General features: G+C 48.6%; 1 protein-coding gene across 2 annotated transcripts in view; it reads left to right on the top strand.

Annotated features, from left to right (window-relative positions):
• Positions 1-6,797, top strand: part of KMT2C (lysine methyltransferase 2C) — a 1,555,522-nt gene extending 1,548,725 nt beyond the window's left edge. For both annotated transcript variants that reach the window (XM_086941472.1, XM_086941471.1), the window contains one exon: positions 4,881-6,797. In XM_086941472.1, coding sequence (XP_086797598.1) covers positions 4,881-4,973 — 93 coding nt within the window. In that variant the 3' untranslated portion in view covers positions 4,974-6,797. The remainder of the gene's footprint in view (positions 1-4,880) is intronic.
• Positions 6,798-25,343: the final 18,546 nt, after the last annotated feature.

The following is a 25,343-nucleotide window of genomic DNA, read 5'->3' as shown; positions in this document are numbered from 1 at the left end:
GACTTTCCAACTGACACAAGAACACACACAAGTCTGCATATCCCTGTTCGAAACGTTAGGTTTCTCCATCAATTGCCTAAAGTCACACTTTCGCCCTTCTCAACAACGAGATTTTCTAGGAGCCTCGCTCGATTCTCGGCTAGGGCAAGTGTTCGTTTCACAGGAACGTCAGAGCCGAATGTTGCAGAAAGTTCAGTTCCTACAGTCAAGGCAGTACGTTTCTGTCCGGATGTACAAATCATTCCTCGGCATGGCTTCCTCGTGCATTCAACTGATTCCCAACTGCAGACTGCACATGAGAGTCCTTCAAGAAGAACTCGACAGCCAGTGGAAGCAGGTATCAGGGTCGTTCGAGGACAAGATCCATCTGACGCCCCGCATACAAAGAGCTTTGGAGTGGTGGGCTCATCCTCCAAACATAGCAACAGGTCGCTCATTCAAGGACGAACAACCAACACTGACACTGACGACAGACGCCTCCCTAGAAGGTTGGGGTGCTCATCTCGACGGAATGTCTGTGAGAGGCAAGTGGACGGCGTCTCAGCGCACTTGGCACATAAATCGCTTAGAACTACTGGCGATTTTCTTGGCCTTGAAGTCCTTTCAAAGAGTAGTGCAGGGACAGACATTGTTGGTGAAGACAGACAATACCACCAGCATGCACTACATCAACAAACAGGGCGGCACAAGATCTCTCGTGCTATCACAGCTGGCACAGGAAATATGGGACTGGGCTCTCCAACGTCAAATACATCTCCAAGCGATCCATGTACCAGGTGTGGCCAATGTGCTGGCGGACGCGCTCAGCAGAGCCCTCTCGGACAACCACGAATGGGAACTCCACCAACCAACGTTGGATTACATCTTCCGACAGTGGGGCCGACCGCAGTTGGATCTTTTTGCAACTGTTCTCAACAGGAAATGTCTACGGTTTGCGAGCCGGCATCCACACAAGGAGTCGAGTGGGAATGCCTTTTCAATAAATTGGTCGAACGCCTTCAGTTATGCATTCCCTCCTCTGCCGCTCATTCCTCGTCTGTTACACAGAATGAGATTCCAACCATGTCGGATAATCCTGATCGCACCCAAATGGCCGAGACGTCCTTGGTTCTCAGATCTCCCCCTATTCTCTCTGACACAACCGATACGGTTGCATCCTCTGCCACATCTTCTCACAATGCATCAAGGCCAATTATGCCATCCGGATCCAGCATACCTTCAACTTCATGCTTGGAACCTGAGTACAATGAATTTGCACACATGAATATCGACAAAGATTGTAGGACAGTGCTAGCAAATGCTCGAGCACAATCTACTGTCAAAACTTACCAGCTGAAATGGAAGCGTTTCTGCGCTTGGTGTTCCACTAGATCCCATGCGTGCTCAGCCAGAACAAATCTTGCCATTCTTTTTGTAGCTAGCAAAATCAGGACTATCTCACTCAACCCTTAAGGTTTTTCTGGCTGCTATCTCTCGTTTCCGTCATGATGGCATAACATCTTTGTACTCTTCCAGGATCATAAGACAGTTCTTCAAGGGCCTTTTTAGGATGTTCCCTCCAATCCGTCGGCCCCCACCTTCATGGCGACTCAACCTAGTTTTGTCTCAGCTGCTTTTGCCTCCATTCGAGCCCATCCATTCTTCCAATCTGAAATTTCTCACGTGGAAAGTGGCTCTGTTACTTGCTCTGACCTCTTCTAGACGCGTCAGCGACATTCAAGCCTTTACTATACAGCCACCGTTTTTGCAATTTTCCAACGAGGCTGTTACCTTGAGAACAAATCCCAGTTTTATTCCTAAGGTTCCCAGTGACTTTCATCTCAATGAACCTATTGTTCTTAAGACTTTCTTCCCTGCACCTCAATCTGCAGCGGAGCGCTCCTTACACACTCTGGATGTGAAGCGCTGTCTTCAATTTTACATTCAACGCACAGCTGCCTTCAGAAAGTCTGATCAATTGTTTGTTGCATATGGCCCAGTATGCAAAGGACAACCCGTAACTAAACAGACTATCACCAGATGGCTATCGTCTGCCATATCCTATTGTCATCAACGGGCTGGCAAGCCCCTTCCTGCTCCTGCTAGAGCACATTCCACGAGAGCTGTGTCAACTTCTGCTGCCCTCTTTGCGGGGGTACCTCTAAGACAAATCTGCAGAGCTGCTACTTGGTCCAGCAGCCATACTTTCACGAAGCACTACTGCCTGCAATCAACAGATGCCGCGGATGCGGCAGTGGGTCAAGCGGTGCTACGGAATCTTTTCCGATAAAGGTGAGCCTCTGTTGCTACCCGCCTCCAGTCATAAAGGTATTGTCATGTTTTGGTTTTTTAATGTTGCTTATTAAGTGATAAGTTATGCCTAAACTTAATTTGCATCTTCCTTTATGACTAATGTATGTTTTACTGCTTTCTATTCTTATTCAAGCATGTGAATCTATGAAAGACACCCCTAATACTGGAGAAGAACATAAGTTACTTACCTGTAAACTGTGGTTCTCCAGTATTGGTGTCTTTCATAGATTCACATGCGACCCTCCCATCCTCCCCTCAGAGGCTCTCTTCTCCTCAAGCATTTATACTTACTTGTGCTACGAAAATCTGAGGACTTGGGCTTCTGAGGAGAAGGTTCTAGAGGAGGCTACAGCCTGATTGGCAGGAATGTGGACCAACACATAATGACTCCTATAAGTTACTAAAGTGAATTCTCCCTTGGGCTTTTCAATGGGCCTATTCTGTTCTATGGTACTTTTTAAGTTTACATTTTTATTGCATTATATGTATGTATATTTTATTTATAATATTTCTCATATATACATGCATATATTACTGCTATTTTATGTACCGTGGGACTCCCACTTCGACGATGGGGAATATTCAAGCATGTGAATCTATGAAAGACACCAATACTGGAGAACCACAGTTTACAGGTAAGTAACTTATGTTCTTCTCCAGTATTAGGGGTGTCTTTCATAGATTCACATGCCTGAATCATTCCCCGTCGTCGGAGTGGGAGTCAAAAAAGCAATAATATACCTGTAATAACCAAAAAACCTTGGTAATAACCAACCAGGAAGTAAAGTAGACTTAGCTTACAGGAGCAAAAACTCCCACACTCATGACTATCGTAGTCATTATGTTAGACCAAACTGCAGCCAATCAGGCGACAGCACCCACCAGAATCTTCTCCCCAGAGGCTCAGGTTCTCAGATTTTCTACCCCAAGTCGTGTGAAGGGAGTCTCCCTGAGCTCTGCTCAGTTTCTTCTTACTATGGTTGGTTTGTTAACCTTCAAAGAATGTCTACTTCTAAATCCCTTTTTAGGGCTTGTGATTCCTGTGGAAAGCTGAGGCTGTTAAAGGAGGATCCTCACAAAAAATGCATCTACTGTCTGTATCCTGATCATGAGGCGAAGGAATGTAAAATCTGTAGAACCTTCCCTCAAAAGACCCTCAGGGACAGAGAGGGTCGTCTGCTCCTGTGGCTTCAAAGCATTAAGGACAAGGATAACCCTGTTTCAGAGGTAGGGAGCATTGCCTCGGGGTCTTCTGTCTCCTCTAAGAAGAGAAAATCTGAGGTTGAGTTGGCTTCTCCTAGGGCTAAAACTGTAAAAAAGGCCCAATCCTCTCAGGATTCTGGTTTGCCTACTACTTCCAAGAAGGTGTCTCCACCTGTAGTATCTGCACCCTCAGGAAAATCTGGAAAATCTGCAATTTCCAAAGCACCTGCCCATAAGGTTTCACCTCAGGCCTTGGCAGACTCAGGAGCAGCCTCATCATCGCCATCTCTGCATGTGGTCACTTCTGCCACTTCAACAGTGACTTTCTCTTCACCAAAACCATCTATGGTGATGTCTTCAGCCTCCTCACCGTTGACGATGGTGTACGTCCAGGTTAGACCCATCTCGTTGACGAAAACTGTCCCGTCGATCGTCGACGCTCCTCTGTCGACGGGAATCCTGAAGGTACCGTCGGCAAACTCTTTGACGACGACTCAGGCGTCGACAGCTCTCTTACCATCGACGAAGAAGGCCTTTCCGTCGACGACATCCCCGTCTGAGACTAACTCGGGATGGGAATTTTGGGAACAAACCTACTAATACATAGGTTAGTTACCAACATTAGAATTGATTCGCAAAAAGTTGGTGTACAGTTTTCCTCTTCTTTTTGTGATTCAGTTCTTAGCACATATGGCCCTAGATCCTTAATTCTGCAGCACTGTGAAAGCCCGAGGTGTCATCAGCTTTTTTTGTGATAGGCCTTCTCTAAGCTGTGTTCTTGGTTTGTAAACTTCAAGACTTCGTAATTGTTAAGTATGTTTTGCAACTTGTTTGACGTTTTTGAATGCTAACATTTGAGAAGAAAGTCCATATCCTATTCCAGAATATTGCTCTTTAAGGTTCGTTTAAAGCTTAAAGTTTATCCTTGAACCTTAAAAATATAGTTAAATATTAAGAAGCTGAAATACATGTAAACATTTGCTTTAAAAAGTAAATTTTGTCCTTTGTGGCGGTAGCTTGTTTTCAAGGAGCTGTGACGACATTATATGTCAGATGATAAAACACGAAAACCAACTAAAACTTAATCCCTTGATATTTAAATGTTGTTCAAAAGAATTGGTTGTTAGCGGCCGGAGGTGTTTAAATAAGACCCTCTCTAGACCTAACATTATTACTCTTAATGCATTTTATCCAAAATATTCACACTTTCCCATCAGGTGCATTAGAAATAGCTCAAATAAATATAATAATATTTTTGTACGGCCATATTGTCTGCCTCTACCACCTTATCTCTATCCCAGCACATTGTTTTTGTTGTCATATAAAGAACAGGTGTGTGCTGATTAATGGAAACATAACACATTTTTTTCTTCTCTTTATTATAGCTTTGCTATGATTACAAGTTTGATTTTGAAGATGACCAGCACAAGATCCCATGCCACTGTGGAGCTGTAAACTGCCGAAAATGGATGAACTGAACGCATTCCTTTCTATCTTGAGGGTTATTCGTCCCTGGAGAAAAGTGATTGAGCATACATGAAGATTATGCTAAAAAGGATAATCTTCCTTGATGGATCGCTTCTGGAAGTTCTGAACTCGACGAAGTTATCACAAGTGCCAGCAGAAGCCAGGCAGGAGGGTAGAACACTGTGCAAACTTCCAGAGGTGAAGGGGTCCGCGGAGCCGCAGTTGCAGGATTGTCCAGCACTTGCCTCGTGCTCATAGAGAAAAGCAGTTTGGCCAGACCGAAGGCATGACTGCAGTTGAGCATATATGAATGTAAGACTGAAATCACCAGCGATAGGAAGACGTCCAAAGTGCTGGCCACAGCCTTATTTGATAAAGGGGCAGGCCCTCTGAATAAAGATAAACAATTAATAAAAGTAGACACCACTGAACAAGGAATGTACTGAAATGACTTCCTTAGGGATAGAGCTAAGGGAAATAAATTGCACTAAAACATTTAAATACTTGATTCCATGAGTCAGTTTATTGTAGTTTTTTTGATTTCTGTAAAATAAGAGAAACTTTTTTGTATTTATTATTGAATAAGTGAATGAAGCTATTTTTTAAAGAAAAAGTTAGAAAGCCAAGCTGCTGCTGTTACTCGCAGAATTAACAAAACCTGTTACTTTGTATACGTGTAAATATTTTGAGAGAGAAAACGGTATAAAATAGTTATTGACCAAATGCTACCAGACTCTGCAGCAGTTTGGTTCTAATCATATAATTGCAATAGGGATGTTACAATATGAATTTGTGTATTGCTAAAATGCCATTACAGTTATGTAGTAACCAAAATATAGTTTTAAAAGAGGGTGTTTTGTTTTTGTTTAGATCCCAGTTGTGATTTGTTTTGTTAGTATTTTCCTTTAGAAAATGACTGTAGCAGTTGGCATATATATTTATTGATCATAACATGTATAGAACTTTAATTAAGCAGACCAGTTTATTTTTTGTTTGTGTTTTCTTTCGTATCATATTGTTGCATCCCTATTTCTAAAGTCAGGTTTTTTGTGCTTATAATTTGTAATAACTGTGAATAATTGCTGAAACCTCCCAAAATGGAGACCGATTGTTTTCGAGAAAATATTCTGGGATCGATCACCAAAATCATGTTAGCACAAGAGATTCATGTAGCAAAAGCCTATTTCTAACATGTTTAGAAAGTGGAGAAAGAAATGTCAAAAATGGTAAATAAAAAATATATATGTAATTATGCTTGCAGCTGCAGAACTCCCGCAAAATGGTTTTGGAAAATGTAATTGGAAAAAGAGAGACGTTTGTATGGATTGTTTTTGTTTACATTTCTTTAAAGAAAAATAAACACAAAATAGTGTTTGCTTGTAGAAATTAATCTGCCTTTTCAACCAGATTTGCTTTTTATTTTGTACTTAAAATTCCGGTACTGACACTTCACAGGCTAAGTATAAAATTAAGCTTTTCTTTCTGTGTGCAGTGCACTAAAAAGATGGGCTGTAAGCTGTTGCTCTAGCCAGTCACAGTCTTTATCTTGTAATGTATATGGCATGATGTATTTTTTATCCTACAGAAGAATCAATTGTATATATTTTTCTCTTGATAAATAGCTGTATGAAATTGTTTCTTGAATATTTTTCTTCTCTTGTACAAAATTCCAACATCCTACCAGTATTTGTCCTACAGTTTTTTCTGTCCTGTAAAATAGTATCTAATGTCGGCAAAAATGAATTTTTTTGAAGTATACGGAGTGTTATGGGTTTTGGAATTTGTGGAAACAGATTTAGAAGATCAGCATTTACAAATAAAATATTTTACATCTATAATGGCTAGCTCAAATTATATTTTGTAGTTCGTAAAAAGGGGGGATATAAAAAATGAAAATAGTACATTATTCCACCCTTCATTTCCAACTCGTTTTTAATGACACCAAGTCTTCCAAATAAATACCATAACTGGATGTATTATCATCAATCTAAAGGATAAATCATATTTTCTATAATAAAGACCCAGAATTCTCGTTTTAAAACGTACTTTACTATGGCAGGTTTCATTGCAAGGGCACCACCTACTGTCATCAAGAGGTATCATCAACCAAGGGATTCAGCTGTGACTCCGTATGACTCATTTGTTAAGCAAAGCAATAGAAAACATTAGACCCTGCTCCAAATCGTTTCTCCTGAGTGATGGTTATTCATTGCCAGAATCTAAGCAAGAAAAGACAGGAATACAGAGTAGAGGTTTCCCTTTATAAGGCTACTTTCTTGAAATTATCCTGCCTTTCATTCCTAACACTAGTCAAGTTATATTAGTTGAGACCATATTCAAGTACGGATTTGATTATGAAAATTCATTCTACAGTGGTCTACATTGCATCACATACATGAATTTCAAAATGATACAATTTACCTCTTTTTTAGGTTTCGCCTAGGCAACGCTTGCGCTGTCTCATCGAGACATGCTGTATTCAGGATGTGGGCATTAAGCTCCGCCCCCCTTTACATTTGGTTCCTCTTTCTGTCCTTTGTACATGATGGCTTTTGATTAGTCAATAGGCTTAGTAGTCCATCCTTGGAACCTCCCTCGCTCCTGTTGTTACCTCCCATAAGGCCAGCCCCTCTTACATGTGTCCTTAGCTTTCATTAGCAGTTCGGGAGAAGTATTTACTTGATTAATACCTTGCTGAAGCAGACACAACATGATGTTCAGCCGTTTCTTTTATATCTAGCAAGACACAGAACCACCTCTTTCATTTCAGCGGGCCATTCTCAGATTGATGGCAAGCCAGTAGGTATGCACCTGGTAATTTGTAAGTTATTAAAAGGTATTAGGGTAGCGAATCCACCTAAACCAAAGTATTCCTCTCTCTGGGATGTTTCTCTTGTTCTTTCCTTATTTGACAAGATGACATGTTGACGCGGAAACAACTATTGTGTAAGTTAGCTATGCTTTTAGCCTGTCGGCGATCTTCCGACGTGAAAGCCCTGGATCTTACAGGTAGAGTATTTACTCCAGAAAAAGTTTTCTTTAACATTACAGCCAGAATTAAGACTTTGTCACTAAGTGTTGAGTACCATGTTTTTCCTGTGGCATCCACATCCCCGCCCCCACCTTTTTAGGTCCCGCCTGGCGTTCGAGCATGCATGCCCTCCTCGCCTGCAAGAGCTATGGTTAGGTAATCAGTTTCCAGAAGGGGACTGGAGCCCCGCCCCTCATTTTCATTGGGTAGCGTTAGCGTTTATGGTAAACACTGGCTTCCCATTGGAAAGGAGGGTTTTTCGTTGCCTCCCTTTGGCTTTTAGCCAGCCTGGCTCGCCTGATTCATGGCTGTCGTGAAGACTTTTCTTCGATAAGAAACGTCTTCACAATGGCTCTCCGTCACGCTGCCTGCACGCGCCAGTCATGGGGGACATTATCAGCTCAGTCTGTGACATTGTATGACAAATGACATTGGAAAATGTTGATATGTGTTTTTATCATTCTCTTAAATATATAAATGTAAGTTACATCGTTGTGGGCATCTTCAGAGAGTTACTACGTGTCTTAACATTGATGATTGACAGGAGGGAAACTGTTTAACTGTGCTTCTATGCTATGTTGGATCAGTAGCAGTGCATTGTGATGCTAAAGCACATTCAGGGCGTGGTGGGATCAAGGGTGGGCCTGATGTCTGTTGCTGCTTGGCAATGGCAGATTGCATGCATTATATTGGTTATATACGGAGAGAAAAAAACGTATGTTATCGGTTTCTCGTACAGAGGAGCACATAGAAGGGAGCAGCCTGGTGCTACATAGCAGATAATGGTTCACCACATATTAATCATGATTCGTTACTATTTAAGAAGTAATATTTTCAATAAATTCCTCAAAGATGATCCCATGTAGCGCAATGTCTCTGATGGAAATGCCTGGACTCCTTGTTTTTTATTTTATTTTTATAAATGTGTATTGAAGGAGGTAAGTGGTAATGTCACTGTGCTGTAAAGCATGGATGGGCATAAGGGAAGAGAGCAAGAGAACATGCTCTGTGTATAGCCTGCCCTTTGAGTTGAGGTATCTATAGACGCGCAGGCCTCACAGAATGTGTATGCACTACCTCCTACTTCCATGTCCAACGGGGGCTCAGTGTTAAGTCGCTGCTCTACATCTGACGCTGGTTGACGTACATTTAGGGAATAGCCTACATTGAACCCAGTGCTGTCCTAAAGCACAAACCCTTCGCCAACTGGCCCATCCATCATTCTGTTTACACTGCTGTCCTGCTGAACTGCAAGAGGAGACCCTTGTAAATCCCATTTTCACAGACTACACACCCCCTCCTCTTTACTCATGTTGTAGTTACATTTTGCACTTCTCCCACAGTGCTGCAATACATTTCCTAGGCCACCATGTTCCATCCATATGTCAGGTTATCTTTTCTTTCAATTCTGTATTCGATCCATATACAAACAGATCATAAAAGCACAAGTTCATTAATCATTTAGCAATGATTCAATAAAATAGAAATCCATTCGTTTTTTTTCCTTTAAATAAATAAGAGATAAGAAATACCATGTTTTGCTTTTTAAGTACCTTAATAAAACCAGAATCATCTGTACAATACAAACACTCAGTATTAAAATGCATAGTTGTAAGCCCCTAGCCCTTCTATTCCTCCAGCAGGCCCACAAAAAAGATGCTACTGCATAACAGACACATGGATTCGGGAGAGCTTTTAAAAAAAACAGTGTCACTCTGCATCGATCAACATTTTTTTCCCCTATAATTGGAAGGAGGAACCTTTTTCTTTCAATGGAATAAAACTTACAAAAAAAGACCAAATGCAAATCTGATTGGGGTGAACGATTATCGCAAGGGCCTAAATCAGAATCCTAAACCTTTTTCCTGGGAACCCAAACATCAAAGGGGTTAGATTCAGGCGAAAGCGCAGTAAGATAAATCTCTGCTGGGCTACTGTGACACGGGAAAGGTAGCAATAGCCTTCCTCCATTCTTGGTGGAATTAAATTATAATCTACAAGAGCATCGGAATGCCTGTTCTTTTCCCTACGGTCATAATTTGCCTTTTCTCGATAAAGGTCAATTAGTTTCTGTTTAGATATCTTACTGCAAGATGTGGGCTCACTGAAAAGTTCTCCTTGCCCTATTGCATTTAATTGCGACTCCAATCCTGCTATGTCCCTCGAGATCCTGACAATCTAAAATTATACGTTGGGTTAAATTGACGGTGCCCTTCGCCAAATCGAGTGCCACAGGAGAATGGGGGCCACTCTAATGGAGTCAAGTAGATATGTAAGGTCCAATTCCAAATGTAAAAAATGATTCGCTGTTGAAGAAGGTAGCGAAACCCTAGATTAAAAAAAATGTGTCTTCCACTATCTGCAGTTGTTAAATTTGGGCCATTCCCCAAACTCCAGCCCCATAGGTTGCCACCGCCTTCACTTTAGCTGAATAGATGTTTTTAATAGTATCCAAAGGGCTGGCACCAAACGTTTTGGCAAAACCCTTTATGGCTTGTAGTAGACCTCTTTCGATACCCAGTGATCTTGCTGCCACCAATTGGTTCCAGGTGTGTTTGTTATCTAACAAAATACCAAGGTATGGGAAAGAGTCGACCACCTCAACTTTTTGGGATAATAGGTGGAAATACGGGGTTTTTGCACCTCTAGGAGCTCCAGCTATGATAATGAACGATATAGATTTGTTCACTTTGAGGTCTAAGGTAGCCATAAAAGAGGCATAAGCTGATATAAGTCTTTGGAGGGCTACCCCGGTCCTTGCAATTAGAACTGCGTCGTCTGCATACGGTGGTATTGGCAGTGGGGTGCTATCAAACTTCAGCACATCCAAGGAGAGACCAGACAGGGCTGCCGCCACCTCGTTAGTATAGATGGAAAAAAGAAATGGAGCGAGGACACAGCCCTGTCTGACTACCCCCCCTCAATCTTAAAGGACTGTGTACATTCACCATCCCTGCCATACCATACTGATGCTGTGGCAGTTGTGTACAGCTGGCGGATTAAACGAATAATCTGGATCAATCCCCATGCCCTCCATCATCAGCCATAACTTCGAATGGGATACACAGTCGAAGGTCGTTGTCAAATTCATAAAGGTCATATAAAGCCTGCCACCCTTGACTTTCGTATACTTATCTATGCAAAGTGATAGGTTAAGACATTGGTCGACTGTCCCCCTTACCTTTCTGAAAACCAGATCTGAAAGAGACACGTTAGTGATAGACTCCTTACCTTAGAATATCCCCAGGCGTCGGACTGGATCCAGAAAGTTTTGCTAGCAGAACCCCTGCCTGTCAGCAGGTGGCTTTGTGCGGCTCTGCGTCCGTCGCTGGCATAGTATGCACCGAGATGACGTCACGGAGACTACTTAGGCGCCACCAAAGCGCTGACGTCAGTTCTTTCTTTTTCCGCCCCAGTAAGCGCAGATCCAGTTAGACCACGAACTCTAGTCACTTTTTGACTATCTTTTTTGGGACTTTTGTCTCTTGTTGGTCTTCTCTGATGTGTAGGGATGCCCGGTTTTAAGTCCTGTGGGGCCTGCCATCGCAATATGTCGGTGACGGACCCCAACGACATCTGTCTGTACTGACTGGAGCGCGACCACGACTCCCGATCCTGTCTGGACTGTCAGGCCACGGCCCCGAAGGCCTTCAGGGAGCGGCGCCGGAAGTTGCTTGAACTCGTATTCGGGTAAGCGACAATACAAAAAGAAGTCGAAGAAGCGTTGTCGCTCTCCAGCGTCCCCCCGTCGGTCCTCGGATGCAGACGAGGGGTACCGGGTTCCACTACCACAGCTCCTTTGGAGCCTAAGAGTACCGCGGTCTACCTGCCTTATCTGGATCCATCGGCGACTCCCGCACAGGTGCTAGAGTTTCTTGCTGCCATGGATGCTCCCGCCTGTGCGCCTTTGGGCCCAGCGGTCCCGTATCCGGATCCTACCGGAATGTCGACACCACTGGCGGCTCTGGCTCCGCAGGATCCTGTGTCGTCGGCCCCGGCGCCAAGAGGTCCTACTCTGCCGGCTCTGGCCCCAGCTCCGACCTCGGCTCTGCCTATGGCGCCGCAGTGGAAGCCGTTGGTTCCGCCTCTGCCCCGGCTCCCGGACCGGTTTTGTCCCCGCCTGGGATCTGAATTGAGACATGGTGCCGGTTCAGCCCCGGCCGGTGCCGTTTCCGGCACCGTTTCTGACGCCATGTGTTCCGCCCCTGCCCCTCCGCTGCGGTCTGCACAGCACACGGTGGAGGCTGAGGATGACTGGGAGGGGTCCGAGGACCCTCTTGCTCGTCAGTGCGACTCCGAGCAGGATTGGGCGGACGACTTGGAGGAAGCCGGCGGCCTCGATGTCTCCTCTGATGTCTCCTCTGACCCGGAGTTTGACGCTCCCCTATCCACTATGGAGGAAGGTGCCTTGTATACGGTGGTGCTCCGTCGGGCAGCTAAGGTCCTTAACCTTGATCTCCCTACGGTGGCCCTGAAAACTAATCTCACTGAAGTGCTCCAGTCTGCATCCACTTCATCGAAGCCGCTGCTACCGCTCAGTGACTCCCTCACTGATGTCTTATTGGGCACTTGGGCGCGGCCAGACACAAGGGTGCCTGTGGATAAGAACGTCGCCAGGAGTCATTGCCCGGCGCTGGTTGATCCTTCCTTTTTGACCACTCATCCTACACCCGAGAGTCTGGTCATTCAAGCTTCCACTTCCCAGAGTGCCTTCCCCACGGCGACGCCGGATAAGGACTTTAAGAAGCTGGAGCAGTTCAGCAAGCGGTTGTTCTCGTCGGTCAGCCTGGGGCTGCGTTCGGTGAACACTGCATGTCTATTGGGCCTCTATTCCCACGCGGTGTGGGATACCATTGCAGAGGTGTTGCCCCAGTGTCCTGAAGAGGTGCAGGCTGTGCTGTCCGAGGCTGTGGCAGAGGGTAAGGACGCGGCTAAATTCTCTATTCGTTGTGGCTTAGATACCGCAGACTCTCTCTGTAGAGCGATTTCCATGACTGTGGTACTTCGTCGCCATGCATGGTTGAGTTCTACCGGGTTCTCCCCGGATGTCCAGAGCTCGCTCATGGACATGCCCTTCGATGGCACTCGCCTGTTTCGTGATAAGGCTGACAGTGCGCTGGAGCGTTTTGAAGACTCTCGAGCTACTGCCAAGTCCTTGGGCCTTTCCGCCACGTGCCCTGCCAAGTCTACTATTCATTCCTTTCGTGGCCAGGGAAGGGGTGCCCCTGCCCGTTCGTTCAATCAAAAGACTGCGCAGAACCAAACTCAGCGTGGCCGTGGGAGTGGAGGCCACCGTGAGGGCCAGTCCACCTCCGCCCCCACGACATCCGCCTCAAAGCCTTCCTAGTCTGAGCTTCGAGGCACACCCCACGCCCGTGGGTGGCAGGATTCGTCATCACCTTTCCCATTGGCGTTCTGTCATTTCCGACAGGTGGGTGCTGCAACTCGTCCAGAGAGGTTACTCCCTCCCCTTCGTGTCTACCCCCCTGCCATGCCACCTCAGTTCCACCGCAGGTCGGGGGATCACTTTGCGCTTCTCCAGCAGGAAGTCATGGCCCTCTTGGCCAAGGAGCCCATCGAGTGCGTTCCTGGGCCAAAAGTAGTCTGTGGTTGTTATTCCCACTACTTTCTGGTCCCCAAGAAGGACAAGGGGGGCTTGCGCCCCATGTTAGACTTCAGGAACGTCAATCGCTTCCTCCGGAAGGAGAACTTCAAGATGTTGACTCTGGCTCAGGTCTTGGCTGCCCTCAACCCTGGAGACTGGATGGTAGCGTTGGACTTGCAGGATGCCTATTTTCACATCCCCGTTCTGCTGGCCCACTGGTGTTACCTGCGGTTCACGGTAGGCCAGGAGCATTTTCAATTTGCCGTACTCCCCTTCGGCCTTACCAGCGCCCCTCGAGTGTTCACGAAAGTGATGGCGATGGTCGCAGCTCATCTGCGCAGCTCCGGGGTGTCAGTCTTCCCATACCTCGACGGCTGGTTGTTGAAGGCGGGCTCGCCCGAGGCAGTTGTCACCCACCTCCAGACTATGGCTGACCACCTGCATTTGCTCGGGTTCTCCATCAACTTGCTGAAGTCGTACCTGAGTCCCTCTCATAAGCTCCCCTTCATCGTAGCAGTTCTGGATTCAGTGCAGTTTCGGGTTTATCTTCCCGAGCAGAGAGTCAGGGATATTCAGGCTATGATTCCGATCTTTGAGCCTCTATCCCGGGTTTCGGTCAGGATGACCGTCCGGCTCCTGGGCCTGATGGCCGCCTGCATCCTGCTGTGCAACATGCCAGATGGCATATGTGGGCTCTGCAATGGGACCTGAAGTTCCAGTGGGCCCAGCATCAGGGCAACCTGTCCGATCATGTCCAGATCTCAGAGGGCATTGCACGACAATTACAGTGGTGGCTCACGAAACGCGATTGGGTCAATGGCAGATCCCTCTCCCTACCCCAACCGGAGCACACAGTGGTGACGGATGTGTCCCATCTGAAAGAAACACGTTAGTGTTAGATTCCTTACCTTAGAATATCCCCAGGCGTCAGTCTGGATCCGGAAACTTTTGCCTAGCAGTACCCCTGCGCGTCGGTAGGCGTCGTCTGCAGGCGTCCCCTGCGGCTCCGCGTCCGTCGTCGGCGTCGTGCGCCGTGATGACGTCGCCGGAGTATATAGACGCCGCCTCCGCGTGCTGACGTCAGTTCATCTTTTTTCCGCGCCAGTGGACGCAGATCTGAAGAGCAGTACTCCGGTCTTTTGACCAAGTTTTTCACATCGGGCAGTCCATCACCCTCCCTTCCTTCTTCCCGCCTCCGCATCCTTCAAAGGATGAAGAGCGGCTCCATCGTCTGGACCCAAAACGTGCGCTTTCATTTTACATGGATCGCACACGCCAGTTCCGGGTGGATGACCAACTGTTTGTTGGCTACGTGGGTGCGAAGAAGGGACGGGCGGTCTGTAAACGAACTATCTCTCGATGGGTCGTTCTCTGCATCAAAGCGTGCTACTCTTTGGCTCGGAAGGAGCCTCCGGTTGGGCTGAGGGCCCATTCCACTCGGGCCACGGCGGCTACTACTGCCCTGGGCCGGGGAGTCCCCTTGCAGGACATTTGCCAAGCGGCTACGTGGGCCTCACTGCACACCTTTGCGAGGCACTACTGCCTGGACAGTCAAGTCCGGAGGGACGGCTTCTTTGGCCGTTCTGTCCTCCAGGACTTTCTGGTGTAGTATTGTATTGGTTCGCAGACCCACCACCGGGGTTGGTATTGCTGGGGTATGTATTCTAAGGTAAGGAATCTAACACTAACGTGTTTCTTTCAGATGAACAAGTTACTTACCTTCGGTAACGATATATCTGTAAGAAACATTAGTTAGTGTTAGATTCCTTACCGAACCCACCCATCCTCCCCGTTCTGCGAACTGATACCTAGGGTTAAGGACATCCCTTTCAGGGCCCTAGTTTTACATGGCACCAGTGTTGGTTCTCTCATGGCTCTGCGTCTCCTGGCGCGGAAAAGCTGTGTACAAAGAACTGACGTCAGCGCGCGGAGGGGGCGTCTATATACTCCGGCGACGTCATCACGGCGCACGACGCCGACGACGGACGCGGAGCCGCAGGAGACGCCTGCAGACGACGCCTACCGACGCGCAGGGGTACTGCTACGCAAAAGTTTCCGGATCCAGACTGACGCCTGGGGATATTCTAAGGTAAGGAATCTAACACTAACTAATGTTTCTTACAGATATATCGTTACCGAAGGTAAGTAACTTGTTCTTATGGGATGGGTTGGCCACTTGACAGTTGTGGAGATCAGAAGCTTCTGGTCTCCGGCAGAGTCCCGACTCCATATCAACTTTTTGGAGCTTCAGGCGATCCGACTTGCACTGAAGGCATCCCTTCCCTCTGTCGGGGGAAGTGTGGTGCATGTGTTCACGGACAACACCACCGCCATGTGGTACTGCAACAAATAGGGGTCCTGGACCCTATGTCAGGAGGCTCTGCGCCTCTGGACATGGCTGGAACATCAAGGCATTTCCTTGGTGGTTGAACACCTGGCAGGTTCTCTGAACGCCAGGGCGGACAAACTCAGCTGCCGGTGCTTGATGGATCACGAATAGCGCCTGAACTCTTACTTGGCGCAAGGTCTCTTTCTGTAGTGGGCACAGCCCTGGTCAGATTTATTTGCCACCAAAGAGAACGTGTAATGTCATCATTTCTGCGCGTTGGAATTTCCAAGGCGGCACTCGCTCGGCAACGCTTTTCGTTGCGAGTGGAGTTGCGGTCTGTTGTACGCCTTTCCGCCTATACCACTTCTGCCCAGAGTGCTGAAGAAGATTCGGCGCGACCGGGCCCAAGTCAATCTTGTTGCTCCGAATTGGGCATGAAGATACTGGTATCCCAAGCTACTCAGCATGGAGATCGATCCCCCGATCCGGCTGCCTCTTTTGATTGATCTTCTGTCGCAGCAGCAGGAGACAGCCCTCCACCCGAACCTGTCCAGCCTCCAATTTCATGCATGGAGATTGAGCGCCGACAGTTGACAGCTTTCGATCTTCCTCCCGAAGTCTGTGATGTCATTCTGGCAGCCAGGCGTCCCTCCACAAAAACGGTATACGCCTGCAGGTGGCACAAGTTTGTGGCATGGTGCACATCTAAAGCTGTGGATCCCCTTTCTGCCCCTCTTTCCGAAGTCCTTCTGTTCCTTCTGTTCCTTCTTTCTTTGGCCCAGCAGGACTCTGCTCTGGCATTAGCAAAGGTTATCTTTCGGCCATCTCTGCCTTTCTACAGCTTCCACATCAGCCCTCTTTTTTTAAGTCCCCGGTTGTTAACCGTTTTCTGAAAGGCATTACGCGCACGTTTCCTCCCGGGCCTTTCGTCATGCCTCAATGGGACTTAAACCTTGTCTTGACATATCTCATGTGCGCGCCCTTCAAGCCCCTTCATAGCTATCCCTTGCGTCTTCTCACTCTCAAGACGGCTTTCCTGGTAGCTATCACCTCTGCCAGAAGAGTGAGTGAGCTCCAGGCTCTTTCTTCCAAACCTCGATATCTGATAGAGAGTACTAGCTGCAGATTCCGTCACGTAGAATTATCTCCAGGCATGAGACTGGATCCGGAAACTTTTTGCCTTAGCATCCCTGCACACTGGGGGCGGGGCGGCATCACGCAACTCCGCCCAGGCGTCGTTTCCGCATGTGACGTCAGCGAGGTCACATAAGCGCCGTCCTGGCACGCCCACATCAGGTTTATCCTTTTCCGCGTGCAATGCGGAACCGGTCCTTGCTACGGGCCTGTTTGGAGGCCTTTTTTCTTTCCATTGTCTCTTCTTTTGGTGGAACAGTGTTCGAATGCCTTCGGGCTTCAAGACTTGCACGTCGTGTGGGCGTCTTATGTCAGTGACAGACCCTCACCTCATTTGTATGTGGTGTTTGGGGGAAGATCACAGCACCACTGATTGTGCGGCATGCCAACAGTTGAAGCCGAAGTCGCGGCGGGAGCGCCGGATGAAACTACTCTCGGCGCATCTCTCCAGGTCGATGTGCTCCCCTCGATCTGCTTCAGCGGACGGCTTCAGATACAGCCGTGGTCGTCGTCCTCGCCCTTCTCGGATGTCACATGAGCGTCGCTTCCCGGTGGGGAAGTGTTGCAGCGTGTCCCCGGGAGCTGGTTTCCGGCCTACCGGGGACATGGGCTCTCCGCGTGTGATGCGGCCCCACGTGTCATCCTATTCACTGTTTCCAGGTGTTGGGGCGTTGAGAGTGAAGATGGAGACATACGCGGCGGCTTTGCAGGCCTCGCTGGCATCTCCTCCTCCTTTCCCTCCTGGGGCGTCAGTGGATCCCTTGCCTTGCGCTGGGCCATCTGGCGGCTACGGCCCCGTCGCGGACTGGCTCGGATCCAGGCTTGGAGGATGTGGTACTGTTGGGGTGCGGCCCCGCGGGGGTTCCTCCTTCAGACCACAGCGCCTCTGCCTCGCCGCAAACCCCCACGGGAGTCCCTGCTGGAGGTCGCCGGGGCTCGGCTCGCATCCCTGAGCCCCTCTCGGTCCTTTGACAGGGTGGTCCTGTCTAAGGCTAAGGTGATGCCACTACGGCACTGGCAGAGGTTGGACCGTGCGGAGCCACAGGGGTTGGTGGACCCTCCTCGTCCCGCTCTGGGTCGAGGCTGAGTGGGGACCTCTCGTCCCTCTCAAGGTCCTTCTCGTCCCTCCCCACAGGCGACTGCCTTGTCTGAGGGTGAGTCGGAGGTGGAATCGTCCTTGGTGCCACCACATGGGTTGCCGGGCGACGTCCTCCACATTCTGGGCCGTGGCTGGCAGAGGGCTTCGTGTCACTCCCCTGGCCCTTCTTGTTCCTCTACGCAGGGGGCTGCCTCGACGGAGGTCAAGTCGGCACCGTTCCGACGCCGCCCCGGGGCCAGTTCGGCTCCGGCTCCACTCCGGTCCCCGGCGCGGTGTGACTTGGAGGAACCCTGTCCGGCGACGCCGGATGGTGACGAGGTCCTGCCTCAGGGGGTGGATTCTACAGCTGCGCGCAGGGGTCGTGCTCCGGATTAGTCTTCGGGCGCTCCTTCACCGGAGGCAGCCTGTATATTGGTGTCATCTTCCCTGGAGACTGGTCGCCGTGTGGTATCTTTTTCACCAGCGTCGTCGAAGTGCGGCTCCCCGCCCTTTCTGAGGTAGAGGTGTTTGTCAGAGGAGCGTCAGGTCCCTCATTCTTCAGTTCCTTCTGACTTCCTGGTCTGGCCCTAGCCCGTCCCGCTTGGCTTCGGAGACGGGCGCCTTAGTCTTCAGCCATCGCCCACGGAGGAGCTGGTTTTTCCACCGCGGGGCCCTACGGAGGTGGGTGCGGCCTACGCTCACGCAGTGTCCACGGCTGTGGGCATTCTGCACATGGGTGGCCCGGTTCCTCACTTTCCGGCGGACCATGTTTTGGAGGTTCTCCACCAGGGCTCTGGTGGAAGGGAAATCTTGCTTCCCTTTGAGGGTTCGCTCCTTTCTTCCTTGACGGGGGTTTGGAGGCGTCCTGCCTCAGGGGATCCGGTGCTTCAGCATCTTCTGCACCAGCACATCCCAGTGCAACGTGACCCAGCGTGACTTTCCCTTCACCCCTCTGCCGCAAGTCCACTTTTGCAGACTGCTTTTCCCTCCCTGCCGCCACTGTTGACTCTGACGCCCCGGGAGGCCCACTGGCTGGACTCTTGAGGGCGCAACATGTTCGCCTCAACCAGCGCTGCCCTGCGGGCCCTTAACACAATGTGTGTTCTGGCTAGGGCATTCTCCTGTTTGTGGGACTCGACTGACTCTCTGGGTGCAGCCTCCCAGGAGACTGTTCAGGTAGACTTACGGCATCATTCGTTGGATGGCCGGGAGCAAGCAGGCTTTATTCTCCGCTCCGCTCTGGACATCTCAGAGGTGCTCGGCCGGGCCATGGCTTCCTCAGTCGTTCTCCGTTGCCATGCTTGGCTTTGGGACGGAGTATTCCCTGAGAATATTCGGGAGTGACTCATTGATCTTCCGTTTGATGGCAGCCTGTTGTTGCATGCCCCGGCTGACTCCACCATCCAACGGTTCTTGGCAGGGCTCCGTCCTTCTCCTCCACCTTATTCTCCTCTTCCTCCTTCCCCTCCTCGGTGACTGCTGAGTTGAGATGGTTCTGGACCTTCTTGAGACGGTTTCTCTTACTGTGGAGTGTTTCTGGCCATTGAGTCCTCCTAACTTGAACTTGGCGTTGTTGGCTGCTGGACGGCCCTTTGTTCACTGTGTGTGTGTTTTTGCTGGAATTGTTACACAGACTTGGCCCTGCGATTAGGCCTTCTGTTTTTTCCTTTTGGGCTGCTTGTCAGGCCTTTTGCAGGGATGTGTTCCTGTGGCCTTTTGTTTTTCCTCTGCTGTAGAAGTTCTTCCAAAGAGGGTTCCCATTTCTTGGAATTTAACGTACCCTTTGTGGGGTAGTGGTAGCTGTTATATAGCTTGCTCTCTGCTGAGGAGTTCTGGTGGCCTTTGGGTGCCTGTTCTCCATGGTGTTTGTGTATGTTGCTTTGCTTCTTGAGGTTGCGTGCGCTGCCCCTCATGGGGGTGTGTCCGGCCATTTCCTCACCTCCCTGCTCCTGTCCTGCGGGCTGGGATGCTTGTGTTCTCATTTGTCAGGTGTCGCCCGCCCTGACTTCCTTGGGTCCTGGGCTGTTTTTTTTTTTTGCTTCTAGCGGCTTATGTCTGTTGGCGCCGCTCTGGCTGGCCTGTTGCCTTCTGTCTGGCCTGTTGCCTTCTGTCTGGAGTGGACTTGCCTTCTTTTCCTTCATCTCCTTGCCTTCTTTTCCTTCGTCTCCTTGCCTTCTTTTCCTTCGTCTCCTTGGGCCCTCTGAGCTCTTCTGATGCCTTGGGTGGAAGCTGTCTTGCCTTGGAGGGGTGTGGTGTACTTCGGCCTCTCTGGCCTTGCCCTTGGTTCCTCGATCGTAAGTGTGAGGGCTTCTTCTTCTTTCTCTTCTTCCTCTCTCCCTCTGGGGTCGGTGGTGTTCTGCTTGGGGAGCTCCTCATGCCTAGGAGGGACCGGGTTGCTTGCCCGGTCCGCAGGTCTGTTCCCCTCTGAGACCCTCTGTCCTGTCATGGCTGGTGGGGTCCTTTCGCAGAGCCTCCTTTCCTGTGGGTATTGCTTAGGTTAACTATTCTATGTGAAGGAATCTGTGGCTAGTAGTCTCTATCAGATGTGCAAGTTACTTACCTTCGGTAACAATGTATCTGGTAGAGACGATTCTAGCCGCAGATTCCTTCACGGCCCGCCCTTCCTCCCCTTTCTGCAAGGACCCTTGGGTTGGTCTTCGGCACTTGCCTCCCGGTGGGGGGCTGTGTCTCCTGTGAGTGCATTCTTTTGCTCTTGCTGGCCTGCTATGCCTTGTTGCTGCTCTTCCTCCTCTTTGGCTCTTGGAGGATGGGGTTGAGGTGCTCCTGTCCACCGCTGCTCTGGTTGCTCCAGGTTGGGGGGTGGGCCTTCCAATTTCTGCCTCCCCTCACTTCCCTCCTTCCTGCTGCTCGGGGTCCTACCCCTTAGCTGCCTCTGAGTGGGGGTCATCTGATCATGCCTTGCCCTTATTCCTTGGAGGGTGGTTGCACTCTATGCGAGGTGGCTTGGAGGTGGTTCTTCCTGTCCGTTTTTGGGACTGGTTCCCCTCCTTGTTTCTGCATAGGGGATGTAGGCCTGCTGCATTTGTCCTGACACTTTACGCATGTTCCTTGTATACAGGGAGAGAGGAGGGTGGCTGTCTATGTACTAGCAGGGTGGTTGGTCGGGGCTCTGCTCTGTTCCTCTTTTGTCCCTGCCTTTGGACACTGCAGTGTTGTACTGCTCGTTATGGTGTCTTCCTCTTTTCTACTCTTTCTCACACTGTTCCCATGCTCCTACAGTTTTTGTCTGGTGGCTCATCGTTGTGGTGCGGAGAAGTTCTCCAAAGAAAACTCACGTGGGCGCACCCGGGCGGGGCTTATGTGACCTCGCTGGCGTCACATACGCGGACAACGCCTGGGCGGAGTCGTGTGATGCCGCCCTGCCCCCAGTGCCCAGGAATGCTGTGGCAAAACGTTTCCGGATCCAGTCTCACGCCTGGGGATAATTCTGCGTGAAGGAAACTGCGTCTCTACCAGATACGGCTTTACCGAAGGTAAGTATCTCGTACTTCTTTCTGTTCATCCGGACAAGGTGGTTTTAAGGACCCGTCCTTCTTTCTTTCCAAAGGTTGTCACGCCCTTCCACATCGGGCAGACCATTACTTTGCCCACCTTCTTCCCGCCTCTGCATCCTTCTAAAGAGGAAGAGAGCCTCTACTGCCAGGACCCAAAATGTGTGCTCTTGTTCTATCTGAGGCGCACACAGCAGTTCCGGGTGGATGACCAGCTCTTTGTTGGCTACGTGGGTGCCAAAAAAGGTCGGGCCGTGCACAGACGGACCATCTCTCGGTGTGTCGTTCTCTGCATCAAGACCTGTTACTCGTTGGCTAAGAAGGAGCCTCCTGTGGGGCTGCGTGCCCATTCCACTAGGGCAACAGCCGGCACTACTGCCTTGGGACGCAACGTTCCCTTGCAGGACATTTGTCAGGCAGCTACGTGGGCCTCGCTGCAACCATTTACCAAGCATTATTGCCTTGACAGTCAAGTCCGGAGAGACGGCTTCTTTGGCCGTTCTGTTCTCTTTGACTTTCTAGTGTAATCTTATTCGCAGACCCACCACCGGGGTTGGTATTGCTGGGGTATCTATTCTAAGGTAAGGAATCTTATCACTAACGTGTCTCTTTCAGATGCACAAGTTACTACCTGTGTAACGATATATCAGTAAGAGACATTAGTTAGTGATAGATTCTTTACCGCCCCACCTATCCTCCCCGTTATGCGAACTGATTACTAGGGTTAAGGACATCCCAATCAGGGCCCTAGTTTGATGGCACCAGTGGTCAGTTTCTTGCATGACTCTGCGTTCCTGGTGCGGAAAGTCGTGTACAGAACTGACGTCAGTACGCATGGGTGGCGCCTAAGTAGTCTCCACCGACGCCACCCGCTGATTCGCAGGGGTACTGGTAGCAAAACTTTGCTGATCCAGTCTGACGCCTGGGGATATTCTAAGGTAAGGAATCGAATACTAACTCATGTCTCATACAGATATATCGTTACACAAGTAGTAACTTGTGCAGTGGGCCTGAATTAGGATGTTATGATCTAGGGCCCAGTCCTCTAACCTAACAACAACCTGCCCATAAGATTGGCGGTTGTATCCAAAAGGAAGATGGGCCGATAGTTCTTCAGACAGCCTCTTTCTCATTTTTTAGGTCTCGCTGAGCCAGCGCATGCGCTGCTCTGCGAGATATTTAGTGTGTAGCTCCAGAAAATTCTACCACACGCTTTTGCTTGTGGAGGCCTAGAGCTTGCGGTTATGTGCGCCTCGCTCCGCCACTCCAATGCTCGCTATGCCTCTCCTTACTCTTTTCTTAAGGCTGTAACGCAATGAGGCTCGACAATACTTCTGAGTGGGGCATCATGTGTGAGCATGGTTGCTTTTGCGGACGATCGGGGACAGGCAGCAAAGGAAAAGTACTCTGTCTCTTCCTTACTGCCCAGAGAAGACACGGACAATGTCCTCTTCTTTTCTGTGCTTGCAGCTGACCACCCCCGCCTTACTGAAAACCGTGACTTGAAACGGTTTACAACCTCTTGCCTTCTTTCCTTTAGTTGCTTCCCTGTGAAATGGATCCAAAAAAGAAAAACACTCTTGCTGGAAATGCCCTTTTTCTGACATTTTTCTATTCCAAAGTGCAGCCTCGGGATGGAGAGAAATAAAAGATTTTAAATATGAAAAATAAATATATAACTAAATAAAGCAAGACAGAGTGGTTGCAATGTGAGCAGATTGGTTCTATTCACCTCCAAACACACCAGCCTCACTTTACAGACTTTGCAGTGAAGCACTACTTTTCTTTTCTCGTCTTTCTTTGAACAGCATTGTTGTACCTAGGTGGGGAAGTGCACCATTCCTGGATGCATTGGCATCAAAGGCATATTCACAGGATAAGCCCCCAGTCCAATTTATATTTGATTATTATTTTGATTTCATCATATTTGTATAGCTAAATTGGACTGAGAGATAACAACCACCCGTCCCCCAGTGTCTCCTATTAAAGAAATCAGCATAACATGTGGCAGAATATCACATTTGAAGAAATTGCTGGTAGCCACCAGGCTAACCAGTCCCACGACTCGCAACCAACATGAGTCCACAGGCTTTATAATGTTTAGATCAATAAACAAAACTTTGTAAAACCACAAAAGATGTGAAGGATGTCAATGAAAATTGCAATCTTACAGCAATAAAGTCACAATTGTGTGCTGAAAATTGCAAATGTTCTCAAAAACAAAGAAAATAACCTTCCCCTAAAAGAAATAGGGATGAAGCTTGCAGCACAGAGCCGAAGGACATGCGTCGTGTGTTGGCAACCGGTGTGGATTGGCCACCTCAAAAGGTGTTGCCTAGCGGGTGTTTGAAATTAAGCAGCAGGGACTTGCTGCCCACAGGGGCCAACCACTGCTGTGCGTGGCCAATGGCTGTGAGTAGCCAGTGTTAGCTGCCTGCAATGGATTGGACGAAGGCCTGTCTGAAAGCCATGCTACACAGCAGTTCCCCGCTGTGCACAGTAGAAGACTGTCTGAAAGTGTTACTCGACTATGGTGTGATGGGCCATGTTCTGCTGCCAACCCCGCTGGGCACAGCTGAAGGCCTTGCGTTGTGGGGGTTGAAAATTAAGTTAAAAAAAACACATTTGAAAAGTGAGTTATTGTCTGGCGCAAAATCACTGAAATTCTCTAGTTTCTTTAGCAATACATACAACATACACCATAATACTCACCATTTACCATGCAAAACACAAAACGACATAGAAACAAAAATAAGCATTGGCATAGCCAATAGGTCTCGCTTTTGGGACCTTATAAGTATTTAGTTATGCAGCATAATATCCTTGGTGCAACAGCATCAACGGTTGCAGAGCTAAACAAATATAACGTCCCAAAGGCGAGACCTATTGGCTATGCCAATGCTTGTTGAATATTGGAACTATTATACTACGGTTCCAGGATGGTGGCGAACCCTCCACTGCTATGCCATTTAAGACATTTGTTAAGAGTGGGACCCATAGGTCAAGATTGGCTTGAGTGAGATCGATTGGGACCCAGTCTGCTTCGCAGCTTTTCCTTTAGGGCAGGCTTCTAGACTTTTCCGCACCTCATGGGTTGAAAAGATCATGGTTTGGTGAGTAAGGGGAACAGGATCCCGTTGAAGAGGTTCCTGCATAGGTTTTAAGGGATAGATACTTTCAAAATGCCCTATCCATGCCTCTTCATCTACATGGGTGTCCAAGCATGGATCGTTTCAATCTTTAAAATAAGAGGCATTTATAATCTTCCAGAACTTCCTGCTATTATGTGGCGGCTTGTTCCAAATCATCCCAAGCCTTCTCCCTTAATTCCTTTATACGTGTACTTATTACCTGTTTGTACGCTTTGCGTAGTGAGCGTATTAGTGCAGGGACTATGGGTTGCATTTTTAGTGCACTGTCAAGGGACCTCTTTGCTGATGAACAACACGAGTCAAACCACCTACCCGGAGGAATACCCTCTGCTGCTTTTATTTTTAAAAGTAGATTTTTAAACTGGGAAACTAAAAGGGCAGGGGATGCAGCTTCAACTAAACACAATAAGATGTCTCCCCTCACTTGATTTAATATGTTTGAAACCAGATTCTTACTTTCTACCTGTGCCCACTTCAATTGATAACCATTATTTCTAGATAGTGAGATGTTTTTCACTTGCGGTTGCTGCCTCTTTACTT

This window comes from Lissotriton vulgaris, chromosome 10, assembly GCF_964263255.1.
Source record: "Lissotriton vulgaris chromosome 10, aLisVul1.2, whole genome shotgun sequence".
Lineage (NCBI taxonomy): Eukaryota > Metazoa > Chordata > Amphibia > Caudata > Salamandridae > Lissotriton > Lissotriton vulgaris.
This window is presented reverse-complemented; position numbering and strand designations above follow the sequence as displayed.